Source organism: Xiphophorus couchianus, chromosome 5, assembly GCF_001444195.1.
Source record: "Xiphophorus couchianus chromosome 5, X_couchianus-1.0, whole genome shotgun sequence".
NCBI classification, from domain to species: Eukaryota; Metazoa; Chordata; class Actinopteri; order Cyprinodontiformes; family Poeciliidae; genus Xiphophorus; species Xiphophorus couchianus.
In genome coordinates, this window is record NC_040232.1 from 199,552 (window position 1) to 219,537 (window position 19,986).

At 49.2% G+C, this 19,986-nt stretch overlaps 3 protein-coding genes across 9 annotated transcripts; all 3 read right to left on the reverse strand.

The window, feature by feature from the left end:
- Positions 1-1,051: 1,051 nt before the first annotated feature.
- Positions 1,052-3,933, reverse strand: LOC114144515 (uncharacterized). Of its 2 annotated transcripts, none has more exons than XM_028017432.1 (10): positions 3,697-3,933; positions 3,278-3,376; positions 3,076-3,146; positions 2,743-2,834; positions 2,366-2,569; positions 2,209-2,295; positions 1,828-2,087; positions 1,588-1,716; positions 1,288-1,428; positions 1,052-1,180 (listed from the first exon to the last, which is right to left on the reverse strand). In XM_028017432.1, exons 1-10 carry the CDS (start codon positions 3,919-3,921, stop codon positions 1,085-1,087), a joined length of 1,404 nt encoding a protein of 467 aa, XP_027873233.1. In that variant the 5' UTR covers positions 3,922-3,933; the 3' UTR covers positions 1,052-1,084. The 2 variants fall into 2 exon arrangements, with proteins under 2 accessions (XP_027873233.1, XP_027873232.1); XM_028017431.1 differs by having other exon boundaries at positions 2,743-2,837.
- A 1,783-nt stretch (positions 3,934-5,716) lies between these two features.
- ddx31 (DEAD (Asp-Glu-Ala-Asp) box polypeptide 31) lies at positions 5,717-11,364 on the reverse strand. Of its 5 annotated transcripts, XM_028017419.1 has the most exons (22): positions 10,553-11,364; positions 10,291-10,439; positions 10,061-10,174; positions 9,749-9,829; positions 9,544-9,680; positions 9,389-9,464; positions 9,082-9,125; positions 8,917-8,987; positions 8,726-8,835; positions 8,614-8,655; positions 8,297-8,361; positions 8,076-8,195; positions 7,902-8,008; positions 7,642-7,832; positions 7,425-7,571; positions 7,295-7,354; positions 7,038-7,088; positions 6,825-6,964; positions 6,610-6,694; positions 6,418-6,529; positions 6,089-6,344; positions 5,717-6,005 (listed from the first exon to the last, which is right to left on the reverse strand). In XM_028017419.1, the coding sequence occupies exons 3-22, from the start codon at positions 10,172-10,174 to the stop codon at positions 5,894-5,896; spliced, it is 2,121 nt and encodes a 706-aa protein (XP_027873220.1). In that variant the 5' UTR covers positions 10,291-10,439; positions 10,553-11,364; the 3' UTR covers positions 5,717-5,893. The 5 variants fall into 5 exon arrangements, with proteins under 5 accessions (XP_027873220.1, XP_027873221.1, XP_027873217.1 ...); XM_028017420.1 differs by having other exon boundaries at positions 9,749-9,826; positions 10,291-11,364; XM_028017416.1 differs by having other exon boundaries at positions 10,291-11,364.
- Positions 11,365-11,494: 130 nt separating this feature from the next.
- Positions 11,495-19,654, reverse strand: ak8 (adenylate kinase 8). 2 transcript variants are annotated; one of them, XM_028017435.1, is made up of 15 exons: positions 19,451-19,654; positions 18,560-18,652; positions 18,348-18,432; positions 18,136-18,185; positions 17,986-18,060; positions 17,246-17,314; positions 14,883-14,964; positions 14,736-14,807; positions 14,466-14,666; positions 12,651-12,773; positions 12,366-12,455; positions 12,157-12,298; positions 12,008-12,088; positions 11,798-11,927; positions 11,495-11,726 (listed from the first exon to the last, which is right to left on the reverse strand). In XM_028017435.1, exons 2-15 carry the CDS (start codon positions 18,641-18,643, stop codon positions 11,637-11,639), a joined length of 1,374 nt encoding a protein of 457 aa, XP_027873236.1. In that variant the 5' UTR covers positions 18,644-18,652; positions 19,451-19,654; the 3' UTR covers positions 11,495-11,636. The 2 variants fall into 2 exon arrangements, with proteins under 2 accessions (XP_027873236.1, XP_027873235.1); XM_028017434.1 differs by having other exon boundaries at positions 18,560-18,720; positions 19,451-19,652.
- Between the last annotated feature and the right edge of the window lie 332 nt (positions 19,655-19,986).

The window sequence follows — 19,986 nt, forward strand, 5'->3', positions numbered from 1 at the left end:
TTTAAAACTTTAAGTGATGAAAACCATGGGTTCTCTGGCTCATTTACACACACAGATATATCTATATATGTATATCTACTTATCTATGTATGTTTATATATATATATATGCGTGTGTGTTTGTCTTATTTTCAGTGAAATACAAATATGTTAAGTGTCTGGTGCTATTTTGTAAATATTTTAAATTTTAATTTAACAAATATTTCTTTCCATAGGACTTGCTGAAACAGCATATCTTGCAGAGACTGCATCAACGTGTCACACAAGCACTTCAACATATTCCTCTGGATATAGACTATTTGGAATTTGTTTGTAATCAAGAAATGGTTTTTATGGACAGCCTATCCCAACATATTCAACTGTCTGAGGATGTTGTCGATAGGCTGACAGATCTTCATAATGCCATCCAACAACACAAAAGCAGACAAGAACCTCAAGAAGTTGTTAGATTTGAAAGACTAACAACAAGGGGACTGTTGGGTAAATTGTATTATTAGTAATTATCAAATATTTGTTGTATCATGTAGCCTTGTAGTTACATTTAGATAATGTTTCTATGTGTTAAATAACTTTGATTCCATCCTGAGACTTCCCTGGGAAATAGAGGTGACAGCTACTCTCAGCAGCTGTTGCCCTGCAGGACGTCCTACAAGACAGAGGTGTTAGTTGCTCCCAGCAGAGTTTTACAGTCCTGCAATAAACTCTGCTCTGTGCTACAAAGCCGTTGCTTTGAAGCTATACAACGTGTCCTATTCGACGCCGTGCCTGGAGCAAGAAGGATTTAGATTGTAGATAACATGTGTTTAGTTTAGTGATTGTCTTTTAGCACTGCAACTAAAATGCTTTGACCCCACCCCATAGAGTTGCAATGCTCAGTGTGAGAGGGTTCCTAAGAGCAATAAAAGAGAGGAACAGACAGATGTGTTTCAGAGCAGGTTGGAGATTTGTAACTGAAAGCACATCTCTGTCTGCTCTCCTCGCGAGAAACAAAGAATCTAACTCTCTTGTCTTTCCTGTGTTTGTTTAATAGGTATTTAGACCTGACAGGGATGTCCAAGAATAATAATCTGCACTGAACAATTGGTTCATCTACTTGAAATTGGACTTTCTGTGAACACAATTGCAAAGTCACTGTCGTACCTTTTTTTTAGGTGCGGCCAAACGATTGACTGCAGGACCATCTATAATTGCAGAAATAGTTTAAAATAGTAATATTCAGACCAGGTTTCAGAGTAAAAGCATATATTCAGATACATCTCTATAATGTTAAAACAGATTATACATTGACCTGGGGTGTGATTTCCACTTCACTTTCCCTCGGGAAGAGGAGGGGCACAACATCAGGTCTGGATGTAATTAGTGGCCAGATACCCGTTTCTTTAAGTCCCCTTTTCAGGTGCTTCATCTGCACACTAAGTCGAGTGATGGCCTGTAAATATTACACTTTATTAGTGGCATCAATGTTCAGAATAAATATAATTATTTCTCAAGTACACTTGGACATTGTTTAACAAACCTAAATAACACATTTAACTCTTTAGATCAAGACAAATAATTTAAAAAAATCAAAAGTTAATATTTTTATTACAGAATGGGTGAGGAGCTGCTGTAAGAGGAGAAGTTTGTTTGTCTCCTTGGTTGGCACAGGAAAATACCACTCCATACACAGATTGGACAATCTTGAAGTCTCTTCCTCAGTCATCTCTTCTCTCAGCAGCTGGTAAAAAAGCATTATTAACTTAGTATTTATTAAAACATCCAAATTTAGCTGGATTTCATATTTGTGATGCATGTTAAAAATTTAGATAAGTCAATTTTGTTTACTTACGAAACCAATGATCTCTCTGTGGTCAATATCTGGGCAGTCCTCTAGGGAAAGGTATGTTGTCGCCAACTCCTTTGAACCACTTGTCAAGGCATGCACTACTGCCAAGCTGATGCCCGACAAGGTTGGACCTCCATTAATTAAAGAGTGGCCAATCAGCCGACCAGCCATGACAAACAGCTCGCTCTCAGCAAGCACTGCTGAAGTAGTTGGTACAAGGTGATCAGTTTCTCCTTCAAACATTGCAGTCACTGCAGCATTTCCTAAAAAAAGAAAAAAAAGAAATAAGTCTACTGTTAAATGTACCAACTGAGATGAGACCCCAAATGTATAGCTTTATTAATTAATTCTGAAGTAGGGTTAGGTTAGGGATTTTGCACATACCGAAGTTCATTTTAAATCCTTGTTTCAGCTTGGAAATGGCAGACGAGATGATGTGTCTTGTCACGCCTCTACCAACTGCAGCATCACCTACAATAAAAGAGCCTGGTAAGATGAAAGAGCTGTTTTCCAGTACTGTTGAGCTGATATGAAGTAATACCTTGAATGCGACAATGAAAAGGAGCTGCCCACTGGATTATCTCACGCTTGTGCTTGTAAAATGAAATGAGAGACATATCTCGCTCCTCATCAGTGTCCATGGCATCCAGAGTGAGAACAAGTGTCCTCTGGTTAACTCCTACTTGCTTCAGTTGTCTGACAAACAGCTCAACAGCCTTCTGTGGATCTCCAACTGTTTTCCATTCTGGCAAATTCATAATTAACAAAATGTTGCATCTGTACACATTAATTTTGTCCTACAACATACAGCAATGTTTTTTTGTTTCTTTAAAATACAACAGATATACAGCAAACCTACCCAACAACATCCAGGATCACATAATATTTTTTTCGGACTTATTTACTATAGTATGATACCTTCAGTACTTCTAGGTTCTGCAGAATAAGAAGTTCCTGAAGTTGTTGATGATGGTCCTGGCATATCTGGGTGTATTTCCAATACTCCCTCCCTGCTGAAGGAAAAAAATGTTATTTATGTGATAGGAAATGACATCCAGCTATATTACAGAATCAGTGATAGAAAATGTTTTCAAATATTTTATAAGGGCTAAATTTTTAAATTAACTGTAGTTGTAAAGCTCTTTTTTACATGTTGTCTGAATACTCATACCATTTTTACATTACATGCCCTATTCACATAAAAACATATCCGTCTACTTTCCTAAAGAAAAAAAAATTATACACTAATACCTGTCACAGCATTCACTGGCATGATAAGGAAGCACAGACTTCAAGAAATCCTTCTGGCAGATACGGCAGCACTGCACAGAAAAATATTTTTTCAAAATAATAAAAATTAAAAAATATATTTTTTGCAAGAATATTAGAAGTTATTTGCTTTATTTTGTAAAAATAAATTACTTCGTGTGCAACTTTTTTAACAGGATCCTACCTCTCTTTCTTCCAAATGTTCAATTGTGTTTTCTGGCTCCTCCAATGTGTCACAGTCATCCTCATCAACCTCTATAGTTTCAGTCTGATCAGTCCGGTTCTGTTTAAATTGGGAAACATTAATGCCAGTATTGCCACAGGCATGTGTGTCTGTGTGTATATATATATATATATATATATACATATATATATATATATACTGCTCAAAAAAAATAAAGGGAACACTTTAAGTGTTAAACACCTGTTTAAGTGTTCCCTTTATTTTTTTGAGCAGTATATATATATATATATATATAGAGAGAGAGAGAGAGAGAGAGAGATTAAAAACAAAGAGTTAACGGAAAATGGATGGATGGATGGATGGAGTTCAACATAGTAATGTTGATTGATTAAGTTATGGAGGAAATGAGGACAACTTACTTTTTTAATTTTTCTGCAAGACCCAGCATGTAACGCCAGCATCTGAAGAGGCATTGTTATACCACAAGTGACACAGGGCACCTGAGGCATTTTGGCAAAGTCCTCCGCATCAAATGGAAGTGGACTTGTCTCCAGTTCTTCCTGGAGGGGTACCAGGAAGAGGACTATTTTCCCATTATTTGAAGCAGAACGGAGCAGCTTGCCGCTGTACCCTTCAGCATTCATTGGGATTATTGACAATTTCCCAGTCAAGGCAGACTCCATAAAATAAAATTAAACAACTACAATGAAAAAACATATATGAAATAAATACATAACTGCTATCTACTTCGTTTCCAATTTTAAAAAGAAATTCAAATCTTACCGTTTTAATGCCTGGTTGACCCGTGTTGAAGAATTTGAAGCCAAAGGGCCAGAATTGTTGCCCATATTAGGGCATGAACTTGTTGAGGGAGAGCTTGTATTTCCCACAAGTTCCCTTGTGAGTGCTGTAGCCAAGGCATGAGCCATGTTTCCAACTATCTGCTTTTGAGACAACAAATAATCTCAATTATATAAACCAATCAACACCTGAGCTGCTAAAAGTTTTGGAATCATAAATATAAAAATATCTTGTAAATCCAAAAATGTATGTGTTTTCCACATTTCAGTCAGTGTTAAATTTTTCACTTTATAAATTGCATAGTTGAAAAAGGACATATACAAATTAAATATGGAATATTTTATTAATTATCTGGCAGATAATTAATAAAATATAATTATAATAAATTATAATAAAAGACGTCACCTAAGCCTACATTATTGTCGGCATCATAAAACTAGCTGAGCATGGTGATAAACATAGACATGGCTGTAATGGGCCAGGAAGATTCTGTTTTAAACTGGACCGATGCTAATCGAGGGCTAATAGTAGCTTAGCTAACGTAGACATGAGCTATTGCTATAGAAGGGCGAGAACTTTGGGTCGAACTACTTGAAACGTAAAACGTAATCTGAAATAATCTAACAAATACGCATTACAACGGTCAGGAAAACGTGTAAATTTTAACATCCACTAACTTCGGACGGTAAACCACGAACACGATCACTCGGCTGACCCGCCATTCTCTTGTTTCTTCTCTCAGTTTGAATGAAGGCTTTTCCCAGTCAGAGCGGAATAAACTTCCGCCACCTAGTGGTTGAATTTTTTACCCAAGTAATTACAGTTGAATAGGTCCCAAATGCGGATTCATATATAAACAATCTCATAGTATTAAAAAGTAGACGTGGGTGTAATGACATATGTATTTTTCTCTCACAAAAATATGTCTAAGCCACGAGACAAGTAAAGAGAGAAATATGTATTGAACTGTGGAAAAAAGAAACAGTTCCGAAGAAAACTCAGATGTCCCAGCTTTTACTAGCATGTAAACGCACCATCTACACACAAATCTTGGAGCTTCCACCGAGGCGTGAAATGAGTCTCAAAAATAGTTGTGCACTCGTAACCGGATTTGTGTGTAACTGCAGTTTTGTGTGTGCGTACCAGGTGATTTGTGTGTACTTTTTCAACATGTATTTTATTTTTAAGGTTTACAAATCCTGTTACGCACGCACAAATCTTTTTACACACGCACAAATCTTTTTACACACGCACAAATCCTGTTACGCACGCACAAATCTTTTTACACACGCACAAATCCTGTTACGCACGCACAAATCCTGTTACGCACGCACAAATCTTTTTACGCACGCACAAATCTTTTTACGCACGCACAAATCCTGTTACGCACGCACAAATCTTTTTGACACTATTTTCACTCCATAGAAATCTCTCGTCTGGAAGCAGAACCAGAATCTGTGGATCTGCAGCCTGAAGGTCCAAAAGGTTCTGTGCTGAAGCTCTGGGTTTGTTCTGGTTCTGTGGAACCAAACGGACCATCAGAACTCCTGGACCCTGATCAGTCAGATCCAAACCGCCTGGAGGCCCTGTTCTGATCCGGTTCTGAAATGTGTTTGATGCAGAAATAAAATCCTGAAACTTTTTTTTTGTTTTTTATTTGATTGTAAATAAAATTCGTCCGATCAAAGATGTTCTGTGTCAGGATGTCTCACTCTGAGGAAAAACCCAGTCTGCTGGTCCAGGTCCACCCTGACGGAACCAGAGCGATTCTGGGGGTTCGGGCCGAGACGGTTCTGTTCAGGACCACCTTCATCGTCAGTCCTCCTCTTCCTCAGTGACCTTCCTCTTCCTCTTGGCCCCGCCTCCCTCCAAGCCGCTGGAGAACTCTGACCGGATCAGAACCGCCTCCCTGTGACCCGGATGGAGCCTGACAGAGGAAGTGGGTTTTCACAGTAACAGCAGCAGGGAACTATGGGTAATGTAGTACCAGACGACGGATCGGCCACTCACCGTTGCCTCCCCGGGTTCTGGTTCTGGTTCTTCCTCGGGCTTCCTGCCCGTTTCCTGGTCTGGTCCTGGCTCCTGCTGCGGACCTGGTCCCCGGGGCCCCGGCGGGCTCCGGGGGCCGGGCCGGGGCTCAGGCCCTGCGGAGCGTCTCTGAGGCCGAAGCTCTTGGCGGCGTGACCCAGGTGGAGGCGCCGCAGGTGGAACACCTGCTTCAGGGGGGCGGGGTAGGTGGTGTAGGCCCGCAGGAAGGACTGCAGCGCTGCAGCACGGCAACACGTCAGCCAATCACAGCTCGGCACCAACATATCCGGCGGGTCATGTGACCGGCGTACCTTTCTTAGCCGCCTGCACCCAGCGGGCATCGGAGTGAACGAAGTCCTCCAGCTGCGTCTGCAGGACGGTGGCGCGCTCCCTGATGTCCTGCTGCAGCGCCCGGGGCGACGTCTGGGGACACACGGGACGGTCAGAGGTCAGCTCCGCCCACTGAGTTCAGAGGTCAGGATAAACTCAAAGCTTCCACCCACCTGGCTGTGGTATTTCCCACGCCCCTTGAAGGCATCGTCCTTCATCAGACAAGATAGAACGTCCTGGAGCTTCATCTCTGAGACACTGCAACCAGTTAAAACCAGTCAGAACCAGTAGTGAGGTCCAGTACCAGTGACACCGTCCTGCTGGTACCAGATGTGTTTCTGATGGTGCTGGTCAGTGATTGGCCCACTGCAGCGGTTGGCCCGCCCACCTGATGTTGTGATTGGCCAGCTCCGTGATGAAGGCGGCCTCAGCAGGAGTGAGGAAGAGGAGGCCGTTTCCTCTTCCTCCGATCCGAGCCGTGCGGCCGACCCGGTGAACGTACTCGGCGGCCGACGAGGGAGGAGTGTACTGAAACACAGAACGAACGGACCTGTGACCCGGTTCTGGTTCTGGTGGGTTTCCATCCTGACTGTGTGTTTACCTGAACAATCCAGGTGACTTGAGGAAGATCCAGCCCTCTGGCGGCAACGTCCTGGAAGAGGAAGAGGAAGCTGAGCAAAGAGTTGTGCCCGACCCGACCCGACCGATTAAAGAACCGTTACATGTTTTCAGAGAAACCCTGAACATTTGCAGCCTGACTGTGAGAACCCCGGTGGCGGTGGCGCCGCCCGGTGGCGGTGGCGCCCCCCGGTGGCGGTGGCGCCGCCCGGTGGCGCCCCCCGGTGGCGGCCCCCTCACCGTGCACAGCAGGACTCCGGTGGTGGAAGCGGAGAACTGGTGGAAAACCTGGCAGCGTTCCTGCGGAGGAGACACAGCCTCAGAGACACTGACGGAGATGGAAACTGTGGCCAGCAGGGGGCGTTCTTACCTCCTGTTTCATGTTGCCGTGGAGACGCAGAAAGCTGAGCTCCCGATTGGCCGAGTGCCGGGTCAGGACGGAGCTGAAGAGCAGGTGCAGGAACTCGACGGCTTCGCAGCTCGACACGAAAATGATCATCTTGTTGCCCTGAGAGAACTGAGAGTGGCAGGCGGTCAGGTCTCCATGGCGACCAGGTGCAGAGAAGCAGCAGTTGCCATGTGAACACCTTGCACTGGTCCAGGATGAAGGCGGCCAGACACACCAGCCGGACCTTACTGGGAACCAAAACCACAAACTGCTGCAGCGCCTCTGGAACGGCGAAGCTCTCCGATTGGCTGGGCGGGTCAGAGGGGGCGGGGCCAGAAACACAGATGCTGATTGGATCCCGCAAGCAGACATCCGCCAGGCGCGTCACACCTGCGGCATAGGAGCGGTCAGCGGACGCGGCGAGCCGCGCCCAGAGGGGGCAGCGGCGAGCCGCCTCACCTGGACTCAGCGTGGCCGACAGCAGCACGTTCTGCCGGGTCGGCCCGGTTCTGTTCAGCCCGTTCAGGATCACCGTTAGCTCCCGGTCGAAGCCCAGGTCCAGAATCCTGGAGGCCAGAGGACCAGTTAGACCAGAACCGCCGGGATTGGACCCGGCGACCCGGTCCGACCCACCTGTCTGCCTCGTCCAGAACCAGCCAGCGCACGGCGCCGAGCGACAAGCTGAGCGTGTTCTGGACGTGATCGGCCAGGCGGCCCGGCGTTGACACCACCACGTTCATTCCCTTACGGATCCTGGAGACCAGAAGCAGCAGAACCATCAGAACCTCGGTCCAGCAGGCACCGACCCGCTAACGGCCAGAACCAACCGGAGGTTCTGATGGACCAGACAGTACCGGGCCTTCTCTGCTTTCTTCTTCTCTCCTCCCATCAGAATGCCAGGAACGATCCAAGTGAACGGCTGTGGACAGAACCAGAACCAGAACCAGAACCAGACATGTCAGAACCATCGGGTTTCTGGGTCCAACGGGCTCAGAACCCAAATTAAACTGCTTTATGGCCCAGAACCAGAGCTGGGATCACTTCACATAGGAACCAGAACCAGAACCAGAACCAGAGGATCCCTGTCTGCAGCAGATCAGGATCCAGTGCTGCTCCTTAGCTGTAACTGGGTTCTGGTTCTGGTCCAGTAACTGGGTTCTGGTTCTGGTACCTTGAGCAGCTTCTGGAAGGTGTTGTAGGTCTGCAGGGCGAGCTGGAACAGAGCAGAGATCAGTCAGAGGTCCGATCGGATCACCAGAACCGGCAGAGAAGGCGGAACCAACCTCCCGGGTCGGAACCACAACGAGCGCCAGCGGGCCGTCCGACCTGCTGACCTTTGGCTCGGAGGCCTGCAGGCGCTGGACCAGCGGGACGGCGTAGGACAGCGTCTTCCCTGAGACAGAGGGGACCGTCAGGTTCTGTAGAACCACAGGACCGGTTCAGGTCCGGTTCCGCCGGGAGGTTCTGATCTCACCTGAACCCGTCTGGGACCGGACTGCTGCGTCCCGTCCGGACAGGAGAGCCGGGATGGTCTGCTGCTGAACGCTGCGCACGCACACACACACACACACACACACACACACAGGTCAGAGGTCAGACGCCCCATAGGGCTGCCTGGTTCCGGTCTGACCCGACCCACCTGGTCAGTCTGGAGACGTTCAGAACCTTGTTGAGCGTCGCCACCTGCAGGAAGCAGACAGCCGATCAGAACATCACTGGTTGCTACGGTAACGCCTCGACCCGGTTCGAGTCAGATAGAAACACGGACGACATCGTGCAGAGGTCCGATCAGAACCAGTCCTGACTGGGTCTGCAGCGGTTGTTTCAGGTCAAAGGTCAAGGAAACCTGCTCTCTGATTGGACAGAAGCCTGCAGGTCCTACAGCAGGGGCGGAGCTTTCCCAGCAAACCGACCAATCAGAGCCCAAGAACGCGGAGGCGTGTTACCAGGTGGGGGTGCAGGTGGAGGTCTGAAAAGAAGTCGGAGGTGAAAACCTTCTCCTTCAGCTGGGCGACGGCCGGTCTGAGGGAGGAAACAGGAAGTCAGCCGGCCAATCAGCAGCGGCCGAGTCGGGCCAATCACAGCGGAGCGAAGGTTGTACCTGAGGATCTCTGGGATCTCTGGGTTGTGTCTGAACAGAGAGGAAGTCTTGATGCTGCCACTTCCTCCTTCCTTCACTTCCTCCTTCCTCCTCTTCTTCTTCTGTGGTGCTCCATGGGTCAGCTCAGGGGGCGGGACCTAAACAGCACGCCTTATTTTAATACCACAGAAGAAGAAAAGAGCCTGATGTCAGAGAGAGCGATCACCTGCAGGTGAGCCTCTTCATCCTCCTCCTCTTCCTCTGGGGAGATGAAGCTCTTCTTCTTCTTCTCTGGTTTCTGCTTCTTCTGTAGAAACATCAGTTTGACAGAACTGGGCCGGTACTGGACCAGAATGCCCCTCAGACTGGACCTCTGCTAGACCAACTGAGACCAGAACCAATCAGAACCACAGCAGTCCGTTTCTGGTTGAACCTGGGCGGGTTCTCCTGTTGGACCAACATCCACCCATTTTCAGGTTCTGGGTTCCGTTGGTTCTGATTGGTCTGGATTCCATTGGTTCTGCTGGTTCAGACTCACCAAGGTCCATTTCTTGCGTTTCGCCCATTTCCTGCTGCAGGGCAGTGATGATGATGATGATGAAGGAACACTGCAGATGTTCAGACACAGCTGCTGCTCTGCTGATGACGTCATCTACGTATCTGTACGATAGAACAGGTGAGTCCTCGCTCTACAGAGCCAAACAGAACACGTGAAGAAGAATCCGGTCGGACCAGACTTCATGTAAAAACCGTCAGATTTTAACTCACCGTTTCCTTTAGACCAAGATCTCCCGTGTGACGTCAGCGGATCAATCTACCTCTAACTGACACGAGGACCAGGTGTTCAGGGATCAACTGCTGGTGTTGGTGCTCGAGCCGGACATTTTTCTACGGAAGTCCTGCAGCTCCTCTCTTCACTGCACAGGAAATATCCGCCATCTTTAACAATGACCTACACGCGCTTGCTGACCTCCGGTCTGTCAAAATGTGGATTAAAATAAAAACAACAGAAACAGAAATAAATCCTCACCAAGAAAACTGTGCGGATACACAATATAACACGTGGGAGCCTCTTCCTGCTACGTCACGGAGGCCCCGCCTTCTGGAAGGTTGACCTCAGTGGGTCTGCTCTTTAACGGTCCGCCGCCTCGTTGTGTGACTGACTGTGCTGGGAGGAGTTTATGCTGAAATCAGGACGAACCAGCGGGAATAATCTGAGATTATTGAGATATTATAATTCAAAACTGGTCGCTGTTGATACTATTGATCACTCCCTATCTCTAACCTTTGACCTGATGGCCGTAATTTCGTTCTGTATACACTCTGTGCATGCAAAATGACAATAAAGTCAGTCTATGTCTAAGTAACAATTAAGACACAGGAAGTGGCCAAAGGTCCAGGACTCCGGGACGCTCAGGCTCAGTTCTACAGCCCGGACCCTCTGCTACTGGATCAGAACCAGAACCAGGCTGCTGTTCAGCTAGTTCTGGTTCCATTACCCTCACCAATCAACCCAGGCCTGTTTGGACCTTGCCATCTCAGCCATCAGAACAATTATCAGCGTCTAACTGGGTACTGTACCGACCCAGTTTTCATTCTGATCCAATCTCAGTTCCCAGAATGTTTCAGCTCAGAGCAATGATGGTTCTGATCCGGTTAAAAATCCAGACCATTCTGGGTTTAACCACTTTGTTTCTGTCTCCCTCTGGTGGAGGACTTCCTGGTTTCTGTCCAATCAGAGACAGAGACACGCCCATGCTCTCTTTCCCTCCCAGTAGATTTGGTTCTGATTGGACCTGAAGGTTCCTGTTGAACCCAACGTTCAACAGGAACCAGGGCAGACCCGGAATGGTCAGAATTTCTGACCATCATTGGGTCAAAACCTTTCATTAAACACAAATTATTTTGGATCCTCATCCTGCAAATCTGATGGAACCAGAACCAGAACCACAATCAGAACTGGAACCAGAAGTCAGCAGAACAATGATTTTATTAAAAACCAAACAACTTATAACATCAAGTTCCTTCATTCTGCCCAACCAAGTCCAGGTAGACTCAGGTGTTCTCAGCTCAGTCCAGCTGCTTGTCCAGGTGAGTCCAGGTGAGTCCAGGTGTCAGTTGGTGTAGAGGCGGCTCTCCAGAGACTCCAGCACAGTGTGTGGGTCCTGGTCGGCGTCCAGGTGAAGAGCATCTGGATACATAGTCTGGACAGAGACACAGATTGTTCTGCTGGTTCTGATCCGGGTCAGCAAATGAAAGCTGTTGCCATGGTTACCTGCAGGCCTTCGTAGTTGAGCCTGAACCGTCTCAGCCTCTGGGTTAGCGCCCCGCTGCCGTCGTACGGAGCCGTCCGGAGCCGGTCCTGGACCTCAGAGCTGGGGGCTGGTTGGGTCACGGCGTGATACCTGCAAGCCCAAACGCAACCGTGAGCTAGTACCTGTACGACCTGGCCCGGGTTCTGGCCCGGTTGGACTGGGCCACTGACCTCTCGCCGCTGACGGGGTCGGTTCCTCTGAGGGAGAGCCGCTGCATGCAGACGTCATCGCTGGCCTCCAGGAAGAATACTCTGAGGAAGAGGAGGAGCAGGTGACAGAAGCAGAACTACAGGTTCTGGTTCTGGTTCTGGTTTGGTACCTGTTGGGCTGGTACTGGGACTCGTGTAGGCTCTTGGCCTGCTGCATGTCGCAGGGGAAACCGTGCAGGATCCATCCTCTGCAGCTGCAGTCCACCCGGCTCAGACGGGCCTCCAGAACTGGCATCAGCAGGGAATCTGGGACTGAACACAGGTGATCAGAACCCAGCCCGTCCAGAAACACAGAACTGAGAGACGGTTCTGAACTCACCTGGGCGGCCGACATCCATGTAGAGCTGAATCTGAGCTCCCAGAGCAGAACCGTCAGAGACCACCGACCGGAGCAGGCCGCCGCAGCTCACTGGAGACAGTCCGGACTGGGTCAGAACCGGGTCAGAACTGGGTCATGACCGGGTCAGGACCAAGTCAGAACCGAGTCAGAACCAAGTCAGAACCGGGTCAGAATCGAGTCAGAACCGGTTACAACTGGGTGAGAACCGGGTCATAACCGAGTCAGAACCGGGTCAGAACTGGGCCAGAACCATCCTGTGTTTACCATCCACCAGTTTGTACTTCTCAGACAGCAGCCGGGCCAGGTGGCTCTTTCCGGACCCCGACGGGCCCACCAGAACTATTCTTGGAGTTCTGAAGTGACGTCGGGTCCGGACGAAGGTCAGAGCTGAGGGACCAGCAGAGACAGACATCGGGTTCAGTTTGTGTCGGATCAGAACCCAACTGCTGCTTCCAGAACTCTAAGGGGAACTTCGACTGATCACAAGATTGCCAGAAGGAAACAGACAGGAAGTAGGAGGGAGGCAACAGGAAGTGGGAGAGAGGCAACAGGAAGTGGGAGGGAGGCAACAGGAAGTGGGAGAGAGGCAACAGGAAGTGGGAGGGAGGTAACAGGAAGTGGGAGGGAGGTAACAGGAAGTGGGAGAGAGGCAACAGGAAGTGGGAGGGAGGTAACAGGAAGTGGGAGGGAGGTAACAGGAAGTGGGAGGGAGGTAACAGGAAGTGGGAGGGAGGTAACGGGAAGTGGGAGAGAGGCAACGGGAAGTGGGAGGGAGGTAACGGGAAGTGGGAGAGAGGTAACAGGAAGTGGGAGGGAGGTAACGGGAAGTGGGAGAGAGGTAACAGGAAGTGGGAGGGAGGTAACGGGAAGTGGGAGGGAGGTAACAGGAAGTGGGAGGGAGGTAACGGGAAGTGGGAGAGAGGCAACGGGAAGTGGGAGGGAGGTAACGGGAAGTGGGAGAGAGGTAACGGGAAGTGGGAGGGAGGTAACGGGAAGTGGGAGAGAGGTAACGGGAAGTGGGAGGGAGGTAACGGGAAGTGGGAGGGAGGTAACGGGAAGTGGGAGAGAGGCAACGGGAAGTGGGAGGGAGGCAACGGGAAGTGGGAGGGAGGTAACGGGAAGTGGGAGGGAGGTAACGGGAAGTGGGAGAGAGGTAACGGGAAGTGGGAGGGAGGTAACAGGAAGTGGGAGAGAGGCAACAGGAAGTGGGAGGGAGGTAACAGGAAGTGGGAGGGAGGTAACAGGAAGTGGGAGGGAGGTAACAGGAAGTGGGAGGGAGGTAACGGGAAGTGGGAGAGAGGCAACGGGAAGTGGGAGGGAGGTAACGGGAAGTGGGAGAGAGGTAACAGGAAGTGGGAGGGAGGTAACGGGAAGTGGGAGAGAGGTAACAGGAAGTGGGAGGGAGGTAACGGGAAGTGGGAGGGAGGTAACAGGAAGTGGGAGGGAGGTAACGGGAAGTGGGAGAGAGGCAACGGGAAGGTGGGATGGAGGTAACGGGAAGTGGGAGAGAGGTAACGGGAAGTGGGAGGGAGGTAACGGGAAGTGGGAGAGAGGTAACGGGAAGTGGGAGGGAGGTAACGGGAAGTGGGAGGGAGGTAACGGGAAGTGGGAGAGAGGCAACGGGAAGTGGGAGGGAGGCAACGGGAAGTGGGAGGGAGGTAACGGGAAGTGGGAGGGAGGTAACGGGAAGTGGGAGAGAGGTAACGGGAAGTGGGAGGGAGGTAACGGGAAGTGGGAGAGAGGCAACGGGAAGTGGGAGGGAGGTAACAGGAAGTGGGAGGGAGACAACGGGAAGTGGGAGGGAGGTAACAGGAAGTGGGAGGGAGGTAACGGGAAGTGGGAGGAAGGTAACGGGAAGTGGGAGGGAGGTAACGGGAAGTGGGAGGGAGGCAACGGGAAGTGGGAGGGAGGCAACGGGAAGTGGGAGGGAGGCAACGGGAAGTGGGAGGGAGGTAACGGGAAGTGGGAGGGAGGCAACAGGAAGTGGGAGGGAGGCAACAGGAAGTATGCAGATTGTTGCGTTAATGCCTGTTCTGTTGTGGTCATGTGATCAGGCTCCGCCCCCTCCATGGGCTCCACCTTGCTGGTAGACGTCAGCAGGAGGCTGGTCGGCGTTGAAGACCTTCAGGACGTGCTGATAGGCCGATTTCAGAGCTGTGACTTCACAGCGGAAGCGCTGCACCTCGGCCAATAGCTGCTCCTCAGACAGGCCCCGCCCCCTCTCCAGGCGCCGTCTGATGGTGTCGTTCTCTGGCTGGACGAAGAGCTGATGGTAGACGTCTGGGGACAGGAAGTGATGCTGAGCGGGTTCTGATGTCCTGTGAGGAGGTCGGGCCGAGCGGGACTCACCTCCAGTGACCGGGTCAGTGAGCTTGCCGTGGTTCCTCTGCAGCAGAACTTCCTCCGGAGCGTCCAGCATCACTGTCAACACAGCAGAACCTTTTGGATCAGCTGCGGGTCTGACGGGCCCGGCTGGGAGGCTTCATCGGTTCTTACCGACGTGTTCTGGGATGATTCCGGCCCGCTGGAGCTGCAGAACCTGGACACGGGTCTGAGGAATCCCAACCAGCACCCAGCCCTGCAATGGCCAACAGAACCTCCTGATGCTAGATGTTCTAACAGAACCTCAGTGGTTCTGTTAGAACCATCTGGAAACGCTGAGGAAAATGCTGTCTAAGGTTCTGTTACTGAGTCTGGATCAGAACCAGGGAGCTCCTAGCTTCATTCAGTGTTTTTCCATCAAGTCCAACCAGAACCAGGAACCATCATTTCCTGGTTCTGTCCCAACAGAACCAGAACCTTTGGAGCTCCCAGAGACCAACCAGTCCAGATCAGTGTGGCCCGATGCTTCAGCTCCGGTCCGGTCCTGAGCGCTGTCTGTCAGGTTCAGGAAGAACCACCGACAACTGGAGTTCACCTGCACTGTGACGACCTACAGAACCAGAACCAGAACCGGCCCACTGTGCTCACTTTCAGCCTCTGAGCTGCACGTCTCTGAAAAGCTGCAGGTCTCAGTCCAAACTTTAGCGTCACCTGAGACAGACAGGTGAGCAGGCAGACAGGTGAGCAGGCAGACAGGTGAGCAGGCAGATATGTGTAGCTTTGCCAGCAGCAGCGATGTCGTCCTGATTGAAGCTGCTTCTCATCGTCTGTTCAGAGCAGATAAATCATCACTCATAGCCTGGAGCCAAAAACAGCTATTAGCAAATCAAACAACCCCCCCTACACACACACACACACACACACACACACACACACACACACACACACACACACACACACACCCTGATCCTGGATGCTAATCGTTGCAGCTGCAGCCTGAAAGACGCAGCAGTTTGTTGAGTTCAGAAGAAAAGACAAAAACTGAAGATGATTTAGTGCTGATCACTGAGGCTGCTGCCTGTCAGTCAGTCAGTCAGGCAGTCAGTCAGGCAGTCAGTCAGGCTGCAGCCGGCCTTCGGTCACATGACAATAGACAACATGAGGGATGAAGGGAACCAATCAAATCTCCAGCAGGCCTAACAATTACTCTCCTGTAGTTTGGAAATTAACCTGAAACAATAATAGCTCACTTTTTAAGTTAACCTGGAAAAAATTTAAGAAAAAGCTGAGATTTTATTAAATGTAATAAAAATAAAAGGCATCACTTGCTCAGAAAACTCCAGTTTTTAGTTCCTGTATTCGTCTTCAGTCGGTTTAATTGATGAACTCTGTTAACCTGGTTCTATTTCTCTTTTGTTATAAAAACACAAAATGCATTTTTTGGTTATTTTTTATTGTGCCTTACCTGACTGAAGCACCTCATTGTTAAAACTAGTTAAAACTCATTGTTTTAACCATGTTACTTCCTTTTAATTTCTTCTTCTGTGGTATTGTCTTTAAATTGTTCGTGCCCCTTAGCCCCGCCCCTTTTGTCATGTTGTCCTGCTGGAGTGTGCTGTTTGTTTTTCATCTAAATACATGCAGTTTATTTATAGATCTAGTAAAATAATTGTTATCACCACTGTAACGTATGAATCCATTCTGTAACAAAAGCAACCAGATCTTTATCACACACATCAGCCAGCTAACATGCTAACGGTGAACTCAGCCAGCTAACATGCTAACCTTTGAACTCAGCCGGCTAACATGCTAACAGTGAACTCAGCCAGCTGACATGCTAATCTTTGAACTCAGCCGGCTAACATGCTAACGGTGAACTCAGCCAGCTGACATGCTAACCTTTGAACTCAGCAAGCTAACATGCTAACGGTGAACTCAGCCGGCTAACATGCTAACGGTGAACTCAGCCAGCTGACATGCTAACCTTTGAACTCAGCCAGCTAACATGCTAACAGTGAACTCAGCCAGCTGACATGCTAATCTTTGAACTCAGCCGGCTAACATGCTAATGGTGAGCTATGCCTCCCATTGTTGGGACCAGGATGGGAGGAAATTTATGCCAACCTTTAAGCTTCGCTGAGCATCAGCAAGCTGCCACCTGAATGCACCTGCTGCGCACTTTGCCGCTGTTTCCCACAAAAACCAGGCAGCAGCTCAGGAGGAGAAAGGCCAACAAAACATCAGTTAACGATGAAAACATTTTCATCAATAAGGGAAATCCAACAGGTGAAAAGAACGTGAAAGTGGATATATCTGGGAAAAAGAGGACATTTGGTCACCCTATGGTATGCTAATAGCCCTTAGCATTAATCAACATCTGATTGTTGGAAGTGAGAGCGCCTGGAGCTAAACTGTGAAACATAAAGCCAGACGGAGAGATGGATCCATTAGGGCAGAACTAGCAGAATCCTGGTTCTACTGGTTCTGCTGGGTCGTAGCAGAAGAGCAGCAGTTGAACCCAGTTCTCCTGGACTCACCTTGTGAAAGCAGTCGGTCTCCTTCAGTCTCTGTTGCAGCTGTTGGACCAGAACCTCAGAAGAATCTTCCTGGACAGAGACATGAAGGTCATGTGACTCCATGTTGGAGCACGGCGGAGGTGGAGGCATAAGAAGGGAGCAAGGAGAGGAGGCGGTATCATCAGGTAGTCAAGACAAGAATTGGACCCGACCAGAACCCACAGACATGTTCTAGCTCAGGGGAGCCCAAAGCGGGTTCTGGAGGCCCGGCATCCTGCATGTTCTAGTTCTCTCCTGGTTTAACGCACCTGGATCCAATGATGGATCGTTAGAGGCCAAAGAAGAACATGGACCTGCTGAGAAGGAGAGACTAAACCATGCAGGATGCCGGGCCTCCAGGACCCGCTTTGGGCTCCACTGATCTAGAACTTCAGCTTCCATAGAACTTATCAGGAACCAGAATCTTTCTGTGTGCAGATTTATCCACATGAGGAGCCTCAGGAGCCACCCTAAGGTTCCTGAGGCTCCCCTGCTTCAACACGGTGACTGCAAATCAGCAAACGCCTCTTCATCAGCCACCAACTCAAGTCCTGTGCTGGAGCCTGGAGGAGAACCAGGGACCAGAACTGGGTCTGGAGAACCAGGGTCTGGAGCCCGGAGGAGGCCTTTGATCTAACAGGAATTGGGCGTGGCCTAGATGTAATATGAAGTGGGCGTGGTCTTTGATGTAACAGGAAGTGGGCGTGGCCTCTGGTTCTTACCTCCTCACTGAGTCCCTTCAGCAAATTCTCGGAGGTCAGGTGAACGGCTCTCAGTTCATTACTCAGCGTCTTCGCCTGGTAAACCACAGAAGAAGAGGAAGCAGTGAAACGAGCAGAAGATGGACAGGAAGTGATGTCACGTGAACTGACCAGCATGTGTTTGCCGACAGCAGGCGGGCCGAGCAGCAGCACCCTGGGATCTGAGCAGAGGAACACGGTGAGTGGAGCCCCTGGTGGTCAGGGCCAGGTCTGGACCAGGGCCGGGTCAACCCGAGCTCGGGCTGACCCGGTCCTGGTTCTGCTGCTGTCTGGTCCAACAGAACCGGCCCAAACCAAACTGGACCGACCCTGTTGACACTCACTGTCCAGGCTGAGCCTCTGCAGGAAGGTGATGAGGTAGGAGATCGGATCGTCTGGCTGCTCCATCACCAAGCTGGTCACCATGCTCTGACACACACACACACACACACACACACACACACACACACACACACACACACACACACACACACACACTCAGCAGGTCAGCGGCGGGCGGCCATTAGGCATGAGAGCCTGCGGGTGGCGCTGTTACCTCCACCAGGTGGGACACGTTGTGTTTGTCTGCGTAGACGCTGATCTGAGGAGGAATCCTCAGTGGCTTCAGGGTCTCATCCATCCCACGCTCCCAAGGTCAGTGAATGCACCACACTGAAAACCTGGTCAGTGAATGCACCACGGAGAGAACCTGGGAATCTGAAATAATATCTTTAGCTTGTGGTGGAGCTTTAACCTCAGGGTAAAGGCTAAAGACCTCATCCTCATCCTCTGGGCAGCACCATTTACAGCCTCGCTGGGTCAGAGCCAGGTTCTGTTCAGGCCCGTTTGGCAGCTTACAGAACCAGTTTTCATTTTATTGGTCTGATGTAAAATCATAATGAACAGAAAACGGGTTTATAACGTATGAAATCATCAGATGACGGAGTTACAGAAATTTACTGACATGACGTTTACAGCCAGCTCCTTTCAGCTACCGGTCTCTGTTACCATGGTAACGGCTGTTGAGAACGGCTACCATGGTAACTGGTGCCTTTGGAGACGATCGAGTAGAAACAAGTTGAGCATCTTCATTCAGAGGGTTCAGCAGTGTCTGCAACACTGACCTCTACAGGAGCTCCTTCCTTCGCTCCAGCATCAACAGCTATAATCTAATAATCCAGTTTTATGATCCATAAAGGAGATCATAGTTCGGATAACAATCAGCGTCATAAGGAGGCGAAATGTTCCGATCAGCCCAGCAACTCATGAACAAAATCATATTTAGAGAGACATGATGTAAAACAAGCCGGAAGCAGTTACGGCTAAAGCTAACCTGAGAGCAAACAGAACCAGAACCAGTTCCCTTCCGGATTCATTAATTCGGCACCAAAGTACCGAACCCAATCGGGTTTCCTCCGAACTGTGTTAGTGTTACCACCGTGTTTACCTCTGTGTTCCGCTTCCCCTTCTGGATTCTGGTTCTGGATGAGATGCAAGCAAAAATGGACGAACTTTCTTCTTCAGGTCTAACTGGCAGTTGCTAAGACGCGTTGGCCTGTTGCCATGGAACGACGTCATTGGTAAACGTGCTGAGAGGGACTGGTTACCTAGCAACGGCTACACTGATGACGGTGTCCCGGGTTAAGGAGTAGAAACGGATCTGTTGTGTTGTGGGCCCGGTTCTAATCTCTGGCTCGTTTCAAATGTACCGAGACTCAAACACGGTCAGCAGGCAGCGCCACGAATCAGCAAAGACAAAACCATTTTCAAATAAAGTGCACGATAAAACATAAATAAATACAACATACATGGAAACCATCAGGAGTGAAGCAACATGCTAGTTTTAGCTTGTTAGCACTAGCACAATAAGCTAACGGATCTATTAAAGTCTTTTAATGGCCCTTCAGTTCTGGAGAACTGCTTTAGTTTTTAAGGAATGTTTCTTACATTTATTTTTGATTAATTTATTCTTCAACCATTTTC

Bases quoted from the DNA above. Each gene is read 5' to 3' on its own strand.
- LOC114144515 (XM_028017431.1), bottom strand. From the start codon at position 3,921: ATGAATGCTGAAGGGTACAGCGGCAAGCTGCTCCGTTCTGCTTCAAAT. The intron at 2,296-2,365 runs GTATTACTTCAT...CTTTTATTGTAG, and splicing joins TTTTCATTGTCGCATTCAAG to GTGATGCTGCAGTTGGTAGA. The intron at 2,088-2,208 runs GTATGTGCAAAA...TTCTTTTTTTAG, and splicing joins AGGATTTAAAATGAACTTCG to GAAATGCTGCAGTGACTGCA.
- ddx31 (XM_028017419.1), bottom strand. From the start codon at position 10,174: ATGACGTCATCAGCAGAGCAGCAGCTGTGTCTGAACATCTGCAGTGTT. The intron at 8,009-8,075 runs GTGGGTCGGACC...TCTGGCCTCCAG, and splicing joins GTTCTGGACGAGGCAGACAG to GATTCTGGACCTGGGCTTCG. The intron at 7,089-7,294 runs GTGAGGGGGCCG...TTCCTCTTCCAG, and splicing joins CCGGAGTCCTGCTGTGCACG to GACGTTGCCGCCAGAGGGCT.
- ak8 (XM_028017435.1), bottom strand. From the start codon at position 18,643: ATGGATGAGACCCTGAAGCCACTGAGGATTCCTCCTCAGATCAGCGTC. The intron at 18,061-18,135 runs GTCAGTTCACGT...GTGGTTTACCAG, and splicing joins CTGTCGGCAAACACATGCTG to GCGAAGACGCTGAGTAATGA. The intron at 12,299-12,365 runs GTGAGTTCAGAA...ACCTGTGTTCAG, and splicing joins CATGGATGTCGGCCGCCCAG to TCCCAGATTCCCTGCTGATG.